Genomic DNA, 18095 nt, shown 5'->3' on the forward strand with positions numbered 1-18095 from the left:
AACCTACAAACTGGGAAAAAAATTTTGGCTACGACAAATCTGATCAGCGTCTAACCTCTAAAATCTACAAGATACTGTAAAACCTCAACAATAAAAAGACAAATAACCCAGTTAAAAAATGGGCAAAGGATATGAACAGGCACTTGGCCAAAGAAGATATTCAGGCAGCTAACAGACACATGAAGAAAGGCTCACGATCATTAGCCATTAGAGAAATGTAGATCAAAACTACAATGAGATATCATCTCACCCCAACAAGGCTAGCATTAATCCAAAAACCACAAAATAATAAATGCTGGAGAGTTTGTGAAGAGACTGGAGCACTTATACACGTTGGTGGGAATGTAAAATGGTACAACTACTTTGGCAATCGAATTGGCGCTTCTTAAAAAGCTAGAAATAGATGTACCATACGATCCAGCTATCCCGATCCTTGGAACATATCCTAGAGAAATAAAAGCCATCACACGAATAGATACAGGAACACCCATGTTCATCGCAGCACTGTTCATGACAGCAAAAAGATGGAAACAACCTAGGTGCCCATCAACGGATGAATGGATAAACAAATTATGGTATATCCACACAATGGAATACTATGCAATGATAGAGAACAACGATGAAGCCGTGAAACATAACATGGAGGAATCTGGAGGGCATTATGCTGAGTGAATTTAGTCAGTCACAGAAGGACAAATATTGTATAAGACCACTAATATAAGAACCCAAGAAAAGGTTTAAACACAGAAGATAACATTCTTTGATGGTTACGAGGGTGGGGAGGGAGGGTGAGGGTTATTCACTAACTAGATAGTAGACAAGTATTATCTTAGGTGAAGGGAAGGACAGCACATACTAAGCGGAGGTCAGCACAAGAGACTAAACCAAAGCTAAGAACTTTCCTGAATACAATCAAACACTCTGGGGGACAGAGTAGCAGGGGTAGGGGTCTGAGGACCATGCTTTCAGGGGACATCTAGGTCAACGAGTGTAACAAAGCTTATTAAGAAAATGTTCTGCATCCTACTTCAGTGAGTGGCATGTGGAGTCTTAAAAGCTTGCAAGCGGCCATCTGAGATGCATCAATTGGTCCTAACCACCTGGAGTAAAGGAGAATGAAGAACACCAAAGATACGAGGAAAGTATTAGCCCAAAAGACAGAAAGGGCCACATAAACCAGAGACTTCATCAGCCTGAGACCAGAAGAAATAGATGGTGCCCAGCCACCACCAATGATCACCCTGACAGAGAACACAATGAAGAGTCCCTGATGGAGGAGGAGAAAGGTGGCTTGCAGAACTCAAATTCTAGTACGAAGAACAGACTTAATGGTCTGACTGAGACTGGAGGAACCCCAGAAAGCACGGCCCCCGGATTCTCTATCAGCCCAGAACTAAAACAATTTCCAAGGCCAACTCTTCAGACAGGGATTGGACTGGACTGTGGGACATAGAGTGATACTCATGAGGAGTGTGCCTCTTGGCTCAAGTAGATGCAAGAGACTAAACGGGCAGCTTCTGTCTGCAGGTGAGATGGGAAGGCGGAGAGGGTTAGGAGCTGGCTGAATGGACATGGGGAATCAGGGGTGGAAAGGAGGAGTGTGCTGTCACAGTATGGGGAGAGCAACTGGGATCACACAACAATGTATGTATAAATTTTTGTATGCAATACTAGCTTGAAATGTAAACTTCATCTAAACTATAACAATTAAAAAAAAGAGAGAGTAAACAGACAACCTATGGACTGGGAAAAAATTTTTGGCTACAACACATCTGATCAGGGTCTAACCTCTAAAATCTACAAGATACTGCAAAACCTCAACAACAAAAAGAAAAATAACCCAATTAAAAAATGGGCAAAGGATATGAATAGGCACTTCACCAAAGAAGACACTGAGGTGGCTAACAGATACATGAGGAAATGCTCATGATCATTAGCCATTAGAGAAATGCAAATTAAAACTACAGTGAGATACCATCTCACCCCAACAAGGCTAGTATTAATCCAAAAAACATAAAATAATAAATGTTGGAGAGGTTGTGGAAAGACTGGAACACTGTTGATGGTAATGTAAAATGGTACAACCACTTTGGCAATCAATTTGGCGCTTCCTTAAAAAGCTAGAAATAGAAGTACCATACAATCCAGCAATCCCACTCCTTGGAATATATCCTAGAGAAATTAAGAGCCGTCACATGAATAGATACATGCACACCCATGTTCAATGCAGCACTGTTCACAATAGCAAAAAGATGGAAACAACCTAGGATGATCCAATCAATTGGATAAATGGATAAACAAATTATGGTATATTCACACAATAGAATACCACACAACGATAAAGAACAATGATGAATCCGTGAAACATCTCATAACATGGATGAATCTGGAAGGCATTATGCTAAGTCAAATTAGTCAGTCGCAAAAGGACAAATATTGTATGAGACTACTATCATAAGAACTGAAGAAAAGGTTTAAGCACAGAAGAAAACATTCTTTGATGGTTATGAGGGTGGGGAGGGACGGAGAGAGGTAGTCACTAACTAGATAGTAGACAAGAATTATCTTAGGAGAAGGAAGGACAAAACACAATACAGGGGAAGTCAGCACAACGGGACTAAACTAAAAGCTAAGAAGTTTCCTGAACACAACCAAACACTTTGAGGGACAGAGTAGCAAGGGTGGGGGTCTGGATACCATGGTTTCAGGGACATCTAGATCAATTTGCATAACACAGTTTATTAAAAAATGTTCTGCACCCCACTTTGGTGAGTGGCGTCTGGGGTCTTAAAAGCCAGCAAGCAGCCAACTAAGGTGCATCAATTGATCCCAACCCACCTAGAGCAAAGGAGAAGGAAGAACACCAAAGATACAAGGAAAATATTAGCCCAAGAGATAGAAAGGGCCACATAAACCAGACACTCCATCAGCCCGAGACCAGAAGAACTAGATGATGTGCCCGGCTACCACCAATAACTGCCCTGATAGGTAACAAAAGAGAGAGTCCTTGACAGAACAGGAGAAAAGTGGGGTGCAGAACTCAAATTCCAGTAAAAAGACAAGACTTAATGGTCTGAGACTGGAGGGACCCCGGAAGACATGGACCCCAACTCTCTCTTAACCCAGAACTAAAACCATTTCCAGAGCCAACTCTTCAGATAAAGATTAGACTGGACTATAAGACATAAAACGATACTCGTGAAGAATGTGCTTCTTAGTTGAAGTAGATACATGAGACTAAATGGACAGCTCCTGTGCAAAGGTGAGATGAGAAGGCAGAAAGGGATAGGAGCTGGTTGAATGGACACGGGAAATCCGGGGTGGAAAGGAGGAGTGTGCTGTCACATTAGAGAGAGCAACCAGGGTCACATAACAATGTGTATATAAATTTTTGTATGAGAAACTAACTTGAGCTGTAAACTTTCACTTACAGCACAATGAGAAAAAAAAAATTCTCATAAAACAATGTTGCTATGTTCCATACTAGGAATGTAGCATTCCCTACTACCAGAAATTTAGAATGTTTCCTGTTTTTCACGATTGAAAATAATGCTAATATACATCTTCAACAACAAAAAAAAACCCTCTATTTTTAATTATTTCATTTGACTAAGAGTCATAATCATTTGAGATGGCTGGACTTATTGAGTCAAAAGGTATGAATATTTCTAAGTTGCTTTTCTTCTCTATAGGCTGTATCAATCAATTCTCTATCCATCAATGTGTCCTCCTTACCACATCCTCAGCAACAACGAATATCATTCCCTAAAACCTTTATTTAGTAAGTAAAAAAATGAGCTTCTTTAACTTTGCATTTCTTTACTAATGAAGTTGAATTTTTCCCGTGTTTATTAGCTACTTTAGTTTCTCCTTTATAAGTTATCTGATCACATCCTTTGTCTATTTTTCCATTGGGTTCTAGTGTTTAGGTAACTACTCAAATACCTAATCTGTAAGTATGCTACTCATGAAAAAATGCACTATATCTTACATATCTTCAAAATACTTAGAGATTGTTTCTACAACTCACCTAAAATACACCAAAATATAATCATCCCACAATTAGCTGTGATCCAATTATTTTAAACTAATTAACACAGCTAATATGGTATGCACTGTTATCCAAATAATTGTAGCTGCATCTGAGGCAATCTAATAAGAGAAAGGTGACAGGCTACATGAAACACAGAAAAACAAGACCCATGTATTTAGCATTATTGAGGGGGAGAGGGACACTGATTAGCCAACATGAATATTCTGGTTCACCTGCCATAAATCTCTCTTAATATTATCCAATTTAAGGTTTCCAGCACTGCCTTCCCTGCAACAGTTATCCTAACTGTGGCTCCTATGTACTACCAGGTTCATCTTACTATCTTTAAAATAGATACTAGACTTTGTAGGGTTTAAAGTTAGACATGAGTTTGTATTCCAGCTCCGCCATTTATTAGTTATTTGAATTTGGGTATGTTATTTAACCTCTCTGAATCTCCGTTTCCTTTTCTGTTAAGACTTGCATTAAAAGATTTTCCTATCCCTCTGCCAGTTTAAAAAAAAAGAAGATCACAATAATTATGCAGTCAGCAGGAGAAACAGTTACTTACTTCTTTTTCTAGTGTTCGAAACATCTGGTTGATCACGCATTCCAAAAAAAAAGTCATGGCTTCCCACTGCACAAATGAAGGTGAGAAGATAGAGCAGAGGCTGCCTTCTCCAGTTCCAGCTGTAGAAGAACAAGGTTTTAACACACATACACACCCCAGCATTACAGGACCACAGAAGAAAAAGAGAGACAACAGGGCTGTAGGGACCACTTGATAATTCCACAGCTGAAGGAAAAGGGTAATCTAACCTCTTACATCCTGGGAAAAGAAAATAACATGTGTGCTGAGGACAGAGGGGTTCCTATCCAGCCTCCACCTCTAACAATGAGCTGTGTGAATTCATCTCTGTGAGCCTTGTCTATAAAATCGTTATGAATATTGAATATGCATGTAAGCATCAAAAACAGTGCCTGGCCCATTACAGGCACTTGATAGATATTAATCTCTCTCCTCCTCCCCCTTTATAGTCTATCTACAGGAACCTGGTGAAACAATGGTTAGTGCTTGGCTGCTAACTGAAAGGTTGGCAGTTTGAACCCACCCAGTGGCTTTGCGGAAGAAAGACCTGGTGATCTGCTTCCTTAAAGATTACAGCGTAGAAAACCCTATGGGGCAGTTCACACTGGCTCGCTGTAAGCTGAAATTGAGAGAGCACCAAACAATAGTTCCTTCCAACAAGGAACTGATAGAAGATAAACATGCTGCTTCACATCCAATAGCATCACGACAATTTTAAGGGCTACGCTGAAAACTGTTTCACCCTCCAAGTTCACAAATAACACCAGAGCACATCACTCAAACAGCACAGGCAAAAAGATTTACGAACTACTTTTCTTGCTTCCCTACAGTGCTCCCATTCACTAGCTCCATACTGGTGCAAAATTGTGCCTCTGCAAACTTTCAAGTTACTTAGATGTCAGGGACCTTCAGTCAACTGTGAATACTCAGAACTATTAAGTGTTAAATCCTATGAACGTCAAGTAACTATGTACTTGGAAATCGACCGTGAGTATGGAACTTTTCTAACTCACACTTTCCTGCCTTATTCAACTTGTGACCTACACCTTGCATTAATAAGACAACAGACAGGAGACCTGGAGTACAGACAAGTTATGCATTTGGGTAGAGGGGAATATTCTGACTTTATATAAGGTGGCATTTCCCAAAGGATTTAAGGTGGCCAATATTGGAAGTAACTGTACTGCTCCGACTGTTATGCTTGACTAACAAGTGACTCTTTCTGAGTTTGGGAGTGGTGCTGTGCAAGAACTTGGTTGAAAAGCTCTGAAAAGTTAGGTCTAAATATGAAATTTGTGAAGATGGTGACTGGAGTAAAAGTAACAAAGTCAACAATAAAAAAACTGGTTGGTTCTGTTAGAAAAGAAAAAGAAAAGCAGTTTTGATAAGAAGCTTTATTAATGTTCAGCAACGCAAAAAACTTACAGTTCATGGATCCAGTATCAACAGAGGTTGAGAGCTGATACTTTAGCCATTCCCCAGCCATCTGGAAACTAGTCTTGGGATCCAGACGACATGCCAACCTCATCACCTCTCCTTGTTGGGCCCTGGAGGCTGCCAAGGAAAGGACAGGAATCAGTAACTGGCATACAACAGGTGCTTAGTTAATGTTTATTTATTTATTCATCCCAGAGAGAAACGCTCAAAGAAATGGTTTTGTAGACTTGTGCTTTGAACATACTATTCAATAAATCTCTGCTTAATCAAAAAAATCCAGAAATTTTCAAAAATAAACCACCTCTAGAAATTGCCTTCCCAGCTAGATCGTGTAAGTGGCAAACTAAAATTAGTCTCCCATTTCTGTTGGAATTAAAATGAAATAAGGTTGGGAGGAATGGAAAATGATGCAACTGCTGTGGAAAATGGTTTCGTAGTTCCTCAAAATATTAAACATGGAGTTACCATATGACCTAGCAATTCCACTCCCAGTTAAATGCACAAGAAAAAAAAAAAACATATGTCCACACAAAAACTTGTATCTCTATGTTCACAGCAGCATTATTTGTCATAGCCCAAAAGTGGAAACAACTCAATGTTCATCAACTGATAAACGGACACATAAAACAGTACTGGCAATAAAAGCACTGATACACACTGTAACGTGGATGAATCCTGAAAACATTAAGTAAAAAAAGGCAGTCACAAAAGACCATGTATTCTGATTCCATTCATATGAACTGTCCAGAACTGGCAAATAAATAGAGACAGAAAATAGACTGGTGGTTACCAAGGATGAGGGCAGATGAGAGTATAGGAGGATGACTGCTAATGAGTACAGGGTTTCTTTCTGGGGTGATGAAAATGTTTTAAAATTGACTGTGGTGATGGCTGCACAAACATACTAAAAACCACTGCATTATACAACTTTAACTGAGTGAATTATGTAGTAAGGAATGGCATCTCAATAAAGCTGGGGGGGAAAGAAGGAAATAAGGCTAGAGAAAACCCAGAAGAGAATTAGAATATTAAATACAATGGGTTTTTTCCTCATTTTTTGGAAAAAAGAACTGAGAGGTAAGGTGGTATTTAATCCTAAGTATGAAAAAACATTCAAGAGTGCCGTAAGTACTGTTACTACCCTAATCATCAATGTCCAAAGGGGGTGTGTGTGCGTGTGTGCGTGTGTGCGTGCGTGCGTGCGTGCGTGCGTGCGTGAGTGCGTGAAACTAGAGGTTAAGCAGGTCGCTGTCTAGTTTGGGGCTATTTAGTAAGAAGTGAGGATCGCAAGACTTCGTGTCACGTACTTTGGACACGTTATCAGGAAGGCCCAACCCCTGGAGAAGGACATCATGCTTGCTAGAGGGTCAGCGAAAAAGAGGAAGACCCTCAATGAGATGGACTGACACAGTGGCTGCAACAATGAGCTCAAACACAGCAACGACTGTGAGGATGGTACAGGACTGGGCAGTGTTTCATTCTGTTGTACACAGGGTCACTATGAGTGGGAACTGACTTGACGGCACCTAACAACAACAATAAAAACCGCAAAGGTCATGCAACATGATTCATAACATGAGATACTATTCTGAGACTGTCAGAAGAAATTCCAAGCCAGTATCACTTACAATTGAAGAAAGCATTGAAGTCCTCGTCACTATCAAAATCAAATCTAGAGTATTCACAGCTAGGGCTGTCTGTTTTAGAAGGAAAGCCCATCTGGAAAGAGAAAGATGACTGGAGTAGGGGACAAAAACAGACCTACTAAAAGAATTCTTAAGCTCCAGGAGCTCAAGCACTTTTAAATTTAAGAGTTTGCATCAGACATTTTATGATAAATAACCCTTTCTGCTCTATCGCAAGTCCATAATTTGTTCCCAATTGCAATAGTCCCGACTTTCTTAGTTGTTATCTTCTTCCAAGGTCTTCAGGAAGACAATTAAATTCTAGAATCCACTTAGGATCTATGAGTATACAGGTGTCTCAAGACGAAGTGCTAACATGGCATGCAATAAGAAATAGAGAATTGAGAACTGTATGTCTCATTAAAAGTTGAAATCTGGGAATGAGCATATAGAACTCTCTCTGTTTCACTTAAAAAGTACTGAAGACTTGAGCAGAGAATTAGAACAGTGTCCTCTGCTAGGTGAATTACTTGCGCAAATAACGGTACCCTTGAACGGGTTCCATTCTCTGACTTTACAAATCAAGACAAGAAACTGTCAGCTGCTGAGAGTCCTTTCCAAGCCTCATAGAGAATTCATAAGTTACTCTCTATTGAGACAGTGAGCAATCTTTGCTTCCACTCTCACTTCCTTCTCACTTGCCTTCCTGATTCTCACTTGACTTTCAGAAAAAATTCCTAGATATTACGTCCTCTTGGAATCTTCCTGACTGCACCTCCAATCTACCCCTGAAGCATTCTGCTTTTCACCCCTGTATAGCAATTATCACACTGAGTGGTCACTGATCTTGTCCTATCACTTCTTTTCCTTAGCACCTAGCTCCAAAATATGAAAGAGCAACTATAATAACCAGTATAGACCGCTTTCTTACTAAAGAATAAAAGAATAATATGCCCAAGGAAGGGATCTTAGCGATCAAGAAATGGCTGTCAGTGATGCCAATTATGTGTACTGATCTACACTCTGCATGTTTAGATTCCCATTACGTACCTTCAGCAAATTAGTCATAGAAGCACGAAGATATTTTGGTATTATTGCTAACAGCAAAGGGTCACGAGATAGAATCTCATGTCTAAAGAGGGCTCCCCAAGTCATTTGAGTTGAAGAGCGTAGAAACTAAAGGAAAAAAAAGAAAACAAAAACCCAGAGTAAGGATATGGATTCTATATAACCAAGATAATTACCTAGCCCAGCAGTTATCAACTCTTTTTTTCCCATAGTTTAATAGTTTGAGATTGCCCTTACTGTAATGCTCACTATGGCCTACATGTTAATAAGACAAGCTGTGGGTCAGGTGCAATTCCAGGAGTGTGGGCTAAACCCTACCACTTTATTATGTAAGAAAAGATATTAGAATCTCAGAACGTTACTAGAGGAAAAACTTCAAATGGGATGAAATTAATTTTATAGCACAATTAATCAGAGACTTTTGTATTTAAAATATTGTTAGTACCAAATCAGCTGGGACATACCTCACATGTGACTAAGCATTATCAGAATGGTGTTACCTAAGGGGAAAATCTGTTAACCTAGACAGTGCAATGTTTGGCTCGGGAAGAACACCAACAATTCTCTTAATGAAATGGCACAACAGTCATTTCCTATGGCCTTAAGAGACACATTTTATATATGAGCTGCTAATATTTCAGGCCATAGTGCTTGATTTTGGTTCACCTAAATTTTTGAGAAGTTACCTGCATAAAGCTTACCTGACTTGGATGGATTGTGAAAGCAAGAAAAGACTCTAGGTATTTTCCAAAGTTCGCTGGAGTTTCTACATCAGAATCTACACCCTGTAGGAGGAAAACACTTCTACATCAATGATGTTTATGTGGGATGGAGGGAAACAAGGAAGACATAAATTAAACATTCTAAAAGGTTTCGGTTTTGAAAGGACTTAATACTTCTCTTTGGGCAAAGGAAGGCATCATTTCAAGGGCCAAAAACTAGGACAGCCACTTTGCTGCCTCAATCATCATCATTAAAATCCTTTCTGAGGTCAAATAGTAAATTGAAAAAGAACACTCATTTTAGATATTATAGAGAGAAGAAATTCACATTAGTTCTTCAGAGCTGGTCTACCCACATCTGTGTGACCCAGTCTATTAAATAACCACTCACTGGTTCCTGTCATATGTCTGAAACTCCATCCCTTCTAACCACTCAAGCTGTCACAAAAAGGCATAATATCAAATTGAAATGTTCGTTCCAATGCTTTACCTCTTAACTTTTAAGACTGAGGATTAAATATTTTTCCAGGTCAATAAGACTAAAGTTTTCTTTTCTGATCCAATAACAACAACAGAAAAAGAGTTCTTTATTCAAATCCATAATGTTTCATGGTTAAACAGGACTTAAAAGGGTGAGGCACTCAGCAGACTAATGTTCTACAAGTATGAGAAGTCACAATACCAACATTGCCTTTTTGGGATAATGGACGTAGATGCTCTCTGTTGATATTAATAAATGATTTGTTAAAAGAAAAAATTTACATCATTCAAACTCTATTATATTAAGATGATTTAACCTATAGAATCATGATAGAATCTGTAGGGTAATGCCCTATCAGGCTAAAATTAATGGCATCTGCCACTCCTTATACAAATATGACTTTCTGATTGTTCTTCCCAACGGCCCTGAAGCTCTCCAGAAAGTAAGTGCTCACCAGCAATGCACATAGCTGATTGCCCAGAGCACACAACACCTGACAGAGTCTCTTCAAGAAGACATAGTGTTTTTCTACCAAGCCTCCTCCGTCAGCGGTTCTGTAAGATGAGATAATGGTGTGATTAGTCGTCTATCAGGAGAATCAACAGGATTCCCATTAAATGTGCTTTATGTGGTTCATGCCTCAACATTCAAATTTCAGTTGATATTTAAAGTAAAAAACAAACCAAACACAAAAACATTGATGAGGAATATGGTTCATTGCAATCTCATCTCTCAAGAGACACTCTAGCTCTGGGCATTATACAGCCCTTGGGAATTCTGGGATGAGAATGCAAGCTTTGAACATGGCTGTATAAAACAATGCATATGCTTACGTACAGCTGCACAAAAAGACACCAGCTGATACCCAGGGAAGACTTAAAGAGAGATTACTAGGGGAACATGTAACCAACAAAATAAAAAGGGGTGTAATAAAAACATGACTTGTGCCTCATTTAAGTCATTTAGTTCAGGTCTGCAATCTTTTATCTGTTATTTTAGACCCAAATAGTGCTCTGCTAAATAAGAAAAAAACTTGAAACTTATTTGGTGGCAAAACCTGACCTGAAATGATGTAAAACTACTTCCACTAACGGAGATTAGTACTGACTAGTGTGAATAACAACCATTTTAGCTGTTTTTGGAAGCAAAAGAGTACATACTAACATAAACAGCACGGGCCTGTGGGTAAGCAAGTACTAGTCTCTAGTGATGTTGAAGGGCAGTGTGGAGTTATGTACAGTACAGGCTCTGGAGCCGGACTACCTGGGTTTGAATCATGGCTCTATTTAACTATGGGTGTGGTACGGTACCTGCAGCACAAATGGAGATGGGGCACCTTAGTGTAAATGTCATGCTCTCTACAGAACTAAGAAACACGGCCCGAAGGCAGTTATAACATTGGCTACCCAAAGATATGCTATTCATTTAATTACCAGGACCCCTTAAAAACAGAGCTGCAGTCTCCACAAGAAAGAAAGTCATCATAAACGCTATATTCAAATGGAAGTGAGAAATTCTAAGATGTTACATTTCACACCTTTTCATTTGCCCTTGGAACCAAAAGTAAGGGAAAGGTATCAAAAAAGAGTGTTGCAGCAGCTTTAACTAATCACAACACGCAATTCTAACTGACTCTTTGGTAACAAGCACACATTGGGAAATGCTTTAATATTTTCTAGACCAAGTGGGAGAAAGTAAGTGGAAGCCATTATTTAAGGACATAGAATGTGTTTACAGGTTTTATGCACACATTTCTCAAGTTTGTTTCGGCTGATTCCAAGAACCTCAGCACTTCAGGTACTGATTACTTTGACAACGAGAGCATACGGAGTTCTGCACACAAGGCAGGCCTTGGGATAGACTCTGGTCCAGCAGATCAGTCTCTCGCCTGGTTATTAAGACAAGTGGCCCAGGGATCATCAGAAGTATTAAAAAGAATCAATGAGATGAGTTGCCTGGTAAGAAATGTGGAAAGTGAGTGGGTGCTAAGTCAATGGCCACAACTTATTTCTACCATAAGGTCTTTAAAAAGGTTTAACAGTTAAGACTGCCTGACTGTCTTGAACACAGTCAATTGCAGAAGAACTGCCAGCATTTAGGTAAGAACTTCAAGTATATCCACATAAGATATAAAAATGACAAAGATTAGAAAAACACAAAGAAAAGTAAAGATACTCACTGTGCAGCAGAGAGTATATAATGCATAGCAACGTCTCCGAATAAGACCATCAACGGCTTCCGGTCTTCCAACTTGCCCTAGACCCAATTTTAGGCAAACAGAGTCATATAAACTACACCATTAAAAGCCTCAAAGTACTGACATCTTCTATGCCTATATTTAGACTTCACAGTTTCTCATATACCTGAGGGCTGACTGAACACTAGAAAAAGCAAACTCTTTAAAATCAAATCTGGATTAAGACTTGTATTTTTAAGTGTGTTAGGTAATAAAGCTAATATGACAGCAAAGTAAACTGTATCCAAAGTAAATTATTATCTGTAGGATAATATTTCCACAAGAAAACAAGCCATAGTCCCACTTACTAACCAAAACAGATATAAAGCCAGCATAGCCACAATTTAAGATTCTCTGACACAATGCCATTAGTTTTAAACTTTAACATCACTTTTCTCTCTTTTCCTAAGTGTGAAGTGCCAAGATTCATAGCTGTTTCAAGAACCAAGTAGCCCAACAAAGCTCTGTATACTCTACTAACGTATCCCCAGAATACTGGCAAACTATTGTCCAAAAGGGTTGGAGGCAGGCAGTAAGTTGGCCTCAAGTTTAAAAAAAAAACAAAAAACCCTCAAACCATCAAATGCCTTAATGTCTTTCTGCCAGAATATTCAATTTAGAATACCCACACACCCCTACCCCTCAAAAACTCTAAGGATAAACAGTCAGCTTGAAGTGGTAACTTACTTTTCTGCTGACCGCAATGAGAAGACACTCGGCTGCTCCCAACTGAAGTTCCTGTTCATTCAGAAGCAGACACAGCATCTCCAGGAGTTTACAGTTTTCCGCAGTAATATGACTCATGGACACCCAGTCAATGTAGCCTGCCAGAGTATTCAGTGCTGCAACTCCTACTCGATAGTTTGCTTGGGCCTACGTGAAAAGAAGTAATTTCTGACCATTAAGTCCTCACTAACAGCAAGGACACCATAGTTGTAACTAAGTTCCTTCTATTTTCTAATTCTAAAATGGTTATTTTTAAAATGCACTCGAGTAACAGTCACTAACAGAGGACTCGAAGGTTTCCTTCCGAAATAAAATCACTTCTCTAACACTGCCATCCTCAACATCCATCAATAAGATCATACTGGCATGTGTGGCCACTTTTTTCTCTTTCAAGAAATTCTAAACATTGTCATTTTACCTCCCTTCCACCATGGCTGAGTTTACCCTACACTAGATGTATGCTTCCCTGTACCGGATTCCTCAAAGAAGTCTCCTTCTAACTCCACACAGAGCTCTTACCTTTGATTCCTGAGAAGTATCTGTCTTCTGAAAGAAAAGTATAAGATCCAAAGTTTTTAATGAGCAAATGACTAGGTAGTAACTCCTTCCCCTCCCCCGAAAAAACAGGGCCTTTGAATAATAATTCTCAAATACAGATGCACCTTTTAGTCCTGGAAAATATAACTTTACTAAGAACACATAGTTGACACAGTGGCTGCAACAACAGGCTCAAGCACAACAATGAATGTGAGGACCAGGCAGCGTTTCGTTCTATTGTACATGGGGTCACTATGAGTCAGAACTAACTTGATGGCACCTAACAACAACAAGAACACATAGCAGCCCTGCTGGAGCAGTGGTTAAGAGATATGGCTGCTAACCAAAAGGTCACCAGTTCACATCCACCAGCCACCCCTTGAAAACCCTATGGGGCAGTTCTACTTTGCCCTACAGGGTCACTATGAATCAGAATCGACTGATCAGCAATGAGTTTGGTTTGTTTTTTTAAAGAACACATAACTGATATTCCCCTGGAGGACAGGTTATTTTAAATTTTGCAATATGACAAGAAGTTAATATTTAAAGATTATATACAGATTTATCAAAGAACACTAAGATTCACAAAGACGGTCTCAATGCACACACTTTACAAAGAAACACAACTAGTAGATGAACAATGAATAAGGCTCAATATTGCCAGTAATGAAAAAAAAAAACAAACAACCAAGTTAAAACAAAGTATTACCATTTTTTCCCATCCACCCCAGGACATGATAGAAGAGAAAGCTCTGAGACTGAATAAGAAAAAGACAGACATACAGACAGCAATTCTGAAGACTCTGGGAATCTAACACCAACCAGGTTTACAGGTGATGGTTATGCCAACCAGACTGTCACTGTCAAGCCACCTGTTCAAATTGCTCCCCTAGGAAACGAGAACGCAAGCCTCTTGGAAGATCCCTTGAACTCGACCAAGTATCAGCATACTTCTTTCATGCCAATTTTACACCATTTTTCCATATTAAAATACAAAGAAACCCTAACTGGCAAAAGTATATTAATATGACATGTTAATGGAAAAAAGCAAGGAATAAACTTAAATGCATACAATTTATGAGCATGTATGTGTGGACCCAACTATGGGAAAAACCACCCAAAAAAATATTGTATGCTAAAAACATCAAAATAATGGTTACTCAGTAAACGCTGCATAATTACAGTTGGTTTGTATCCTTATATTTCAACTTCCATAATGATGTTACATAAATGTTTATAATTTACAAACATATAAAATTAATATTTTCCCCAGGAACTCCTAAAATGAAAATTAAGAGTAATTCCTGAGGGTAGTTAAAGGAGAAATAATATAAACAGGAATAACAACTTCTGAAGTACCTGGAAACTTACCACCATTGCGGTCATAAAGGATTTGTTTTATGGTTCCTTCTCTCAACTTCCAAAAAATATTTTTTATAAAGAGCATATATTAAGTGGTCAAGTAGAGGTGTTAACAGCGCAGAAATGAGAAGAACCCACCAACAGCATCTACTGATGCTGCCCACGAAAGGAAAGGGATCCAAGTGACAAGTCAAGTCCAACGTGTACCCTTTGCTACAACTAATATTTTGTTACCATTCTGGCCCTCCGTGCCTCCAGGGACCAGTGCAGAGGCCAGAGTGATGGGACAGGGAGAGCGAGCCTATTCCTCCCATCTTTATTAATCACTCAACCCACGCCCCAACTGGAAGGTGAAGAGATTAAAGTAGACAAGGAACGATGAGAAAACTGAGAAACTGATGGTACGCAAAGCAGCTCTTGGTGTGCTCTGGTTCTGGGCACAAGTGGTATCCTGGTTAGCAGATGGAGAGAACTGAAACCAAGGCTAAGGAAGAAGACCACAGTAGATATGTTTCTAATTTGTGTAAAAGACATCATCCTGCTCTGGCAGCATACTCCAGGATAGATTTCTCGGACATCTAAGTATTCATAATCTGGAAGTATTTGAAAATGAATGAACTTCACTAAATATTATAGTCATGAACAAAAGATTATCTTTAATATTACACTGTTGTAATGCTTTTCTTATAAAATGTATGGTCTCTCATCTTTAAAATGTTTACAGCTCTACAGGTCCTAACTCCTTTAGTATTCTACCAATACCATTCCAATTTTCATAAATTCCTAAGAGTAATTTCTCAATTCATCTTATGCAGATGATACTCAGAGAGGTTGCTATCCTGCAGAGCTGAAATACCTTCTTCCCTGTGGAATGTTAAACTTCCCAATCAAAAGGATTCTTACATTAAAAAATGTACACACAGTATTAATATATACGGCTATTATTAATACATTAATTAAGCCACTGCCACTATTTGCTACTTCTTAAGACTATAAAACACATCTGAACTTCTGACCCTTTCCCAAAGAAATATGTCCATGTAATAGAAGGTATGGGGTGAGTCCCCTCTATGTGACAACTGTTCCCCTTCTCCCAGGGGTTAAATCAGGGAAAATGAAAGAGTATCCCCCTCATTCTCAATACACATTTTTAAATGCAAATTTTTTCTTGACCTTATCTTTTTTAAGACTCTTATAAGATATTCTGGGTAGAGAGTATACATAATAAAAACAATAAGGCTTCAATCCCAGCTCAACCACTTATTAGACAGACGATCTTCAATAATTATGCTGAGCTCTGGTTTCCTCAACTGGAAAACGAGGACAACACTTTCTGACTCTCGGCATTGTTTTGATGTTTAAGTAACATATAAAACGTCAAACAAGTATATGGAATATGTGAGGTACTAACTTTGAGTTCCTCCCTTTCCTCCTCCCCACCTGACAGTTCACAGTATCTTTTCCTCATCATTTGATACGCCAATTAGTACCTAGCATTTCTTTGAAAATAGACCTAATGAGGCTGCCATGGGCATAAAAAATAACCAATTCTATCAATCCTATCTTGTGAAATAAGTACTTACAAGAATGCTAAGTCAGTACTACTGACATTTTGGGTTGAATAATTCTTCGTTGTAGGGGGCAGTCCTGTACATTGTAGGATGTTTAGCATCATCACTGTCTACATCCACTAGATGCCAGTAGCAACCCCCAGTTGTAACAACCAAAAATGTCTCCAGACATTGCCCAATGTCCCCTCGGGGGCAAAGCTGCTGCCTGCTTTAGAACTACTGTGCTAGATTAACTTTCAAACTGCCTTCTTCTGACGGGCTTCTGCTAAAACGATAATAGTTGGGTAAGACAGTATTTTGCTTGTCCTTTTCTGCAGAAGAAAATACCATGGATAGTTGCAGTCAAGATTAATAAACTTGGTGCACAGCTGTGTCCACTGCAAAAGATATCAGGACTATCACATTTAACAAGGATACTACCTTGACCTATCAGAAACCCAGATTTTCAAATATTAAGAATTAGCCTTTATTTTTATACTATTTTAAGTTTCTTTTTACTATAAAAGAAATTTTAACTAGCAAAGAAACTCACTGAATTGAATGTTAGAAAATTAGTTCATTTTTCCTGTGCTCTCCCAGTTTCTTTTTTACTTATAAAACAGCCTTTTCTTTTGCTAAAGCAGGCACTCTAGCTCCTTGCCGAAGGATTATTTTCTTAAAAAATGAAGGAAAAAACCACTCACGTTAGGAAATAGGACTTTCTTGGGGTAGGGTGTCCCTTACCACTTGCCGGTACTTGTTTAAATTTTCTTGAAGTGTGTTAAGTAGAAAACTGAAGATCCTTTCCATGTTCTGGGTTAATGTTTGCTGGATATCCCTTCTTCTTTGAGGAGGAAGTGTCTGAAAAGTCACTACGTCCTCTGCCAGTCGCAAAAGGATGAACATCACTAATTCTGTCTGTGTTTCCTATACCAACAGAAATAAGTTAAATAACAAGGCTGACCCCTTCACCCTCCCCTCCCCCGGAAATAAAAGCATAAAAAATCTGAGGATCCAAAAACAGTACATTGAACTGATTTAACTGTACTTCATACCCCTTGTTTGGAAAGAGCATCCAATTCTATTAGCATGTCAGGCCAATGCTGTGGCCACTCTCGCTTGATCATTTCCACTACTATTCGAGACAGAACATCTTTAATATGGTTCTCCTCTTCCAAAATGTTTAACGTTCCCTGAAAAAGAACAAGAGATATTAAGAGATCTGCAAGACTGAATTCAGAGAACAGTGGGCTGTAAAAGTGTACAAAACCCATGAGCAAGCCCACTTTCAAACTAAACACAAGCCAACAAACCTGTTCATCATCTTTGAGTCACTTGCCCTGCATTCTCACTAATCGTTCTTCCCACGTATACCTTAAGTGACAGTTGCACCAGTAATAAAATGCTGTCATAGAGCAAGGAAGACACCATAGTTCTCCTTTGCAAACTGATGAAACCCTCATGGAATGTTTCGTTTTTTGAGAGGGCCATGGTGGAAAAGCACAGAAATAAGGAATGAGAGTACACTGAGACGATGACAAAATTGGAGGGTTTGGAGATGCAATGGAGTATTTTACCAATAATTCTAGTATTAGAAGACACAGAAAGATTATTACTAGGTCTCTCTTATTCTGAAGTTTGAAGATGCCAAGACTAGTGAATTTATACACTGATGCAAAAATCCTCAACAAAATTCTAGCCAATAGAATTCAGCAACATATCAAAAAAA

The 18095-nt window shown here is 38.9% G+C and overlaps 1 protein-coding gene across 3 annotated transcripts in view; it reads right to left on the reverse strand.

Annotated features, from left to right (window-relative positions):
- The window catches only part of XPO5 (exportin 5), a 46631-nt gene that overhangs the window by 22889 nt on the left and 5647 nt on the right, over positions 1-18095 (reverse strand). For 2 of the 3 annotated variants that reach the window (XM_023734230.1, XM_023734231.1), the window contains exons 3-13: positions 17422-17559; positions 17111-17293; positions 13437-13463; positions 12879-13064; positions 12135-12211; positions 10410-10509; positions 9454-9537; positions 8735-8860; positions 7688-7778; positions 6048-6176; positions 4605-4723 (exon numbers count right to left, since the gene is read on the reverse strand). In XM_023734230.1, coding sequence (XP_023589998.1) covers positions 4605-4723; positions 6048-6176; positions 7688-7778; positions 8735-8860; positions 9454-9537; positions 10410-10509; positions 12135-12211; positions 12879-13064; positions 13437-13463; positions 17111-17293; positions 17422-17559 — 1260 coding nt within the window. Of the gene's footprint in view, positions 1-4604; positions 4724-6047; positions 6177-7687; positions 7779-8734; positions 8861-9453; positions 9538-10409; positions 10510-12134; positions 12212-12878; positions 13065-13436; positions 13464-17110; positions 17294-17421; positions 18039-18095 lie in introns of those variants that run through there. The other variant, XM_023734229.1, reaches the window with a different exon arrangement.

The sequence above is a fragment of the Trichechus manatus genome, unplaced genomic scaffold (genome assembly GCF_000243295.1).
Source record: "Trichechus manatus latirostris isolate Lorelei unplaced genomic scaffold, TriManLat1.0 scaffold00065, whole genome shotgun sequence".
Lineage (NCBI taxonomy): Eukaryota > Metazoa > Chordata > Mammalia > Sirenia > Trichechidae > Trichechus > Trichechus manatus.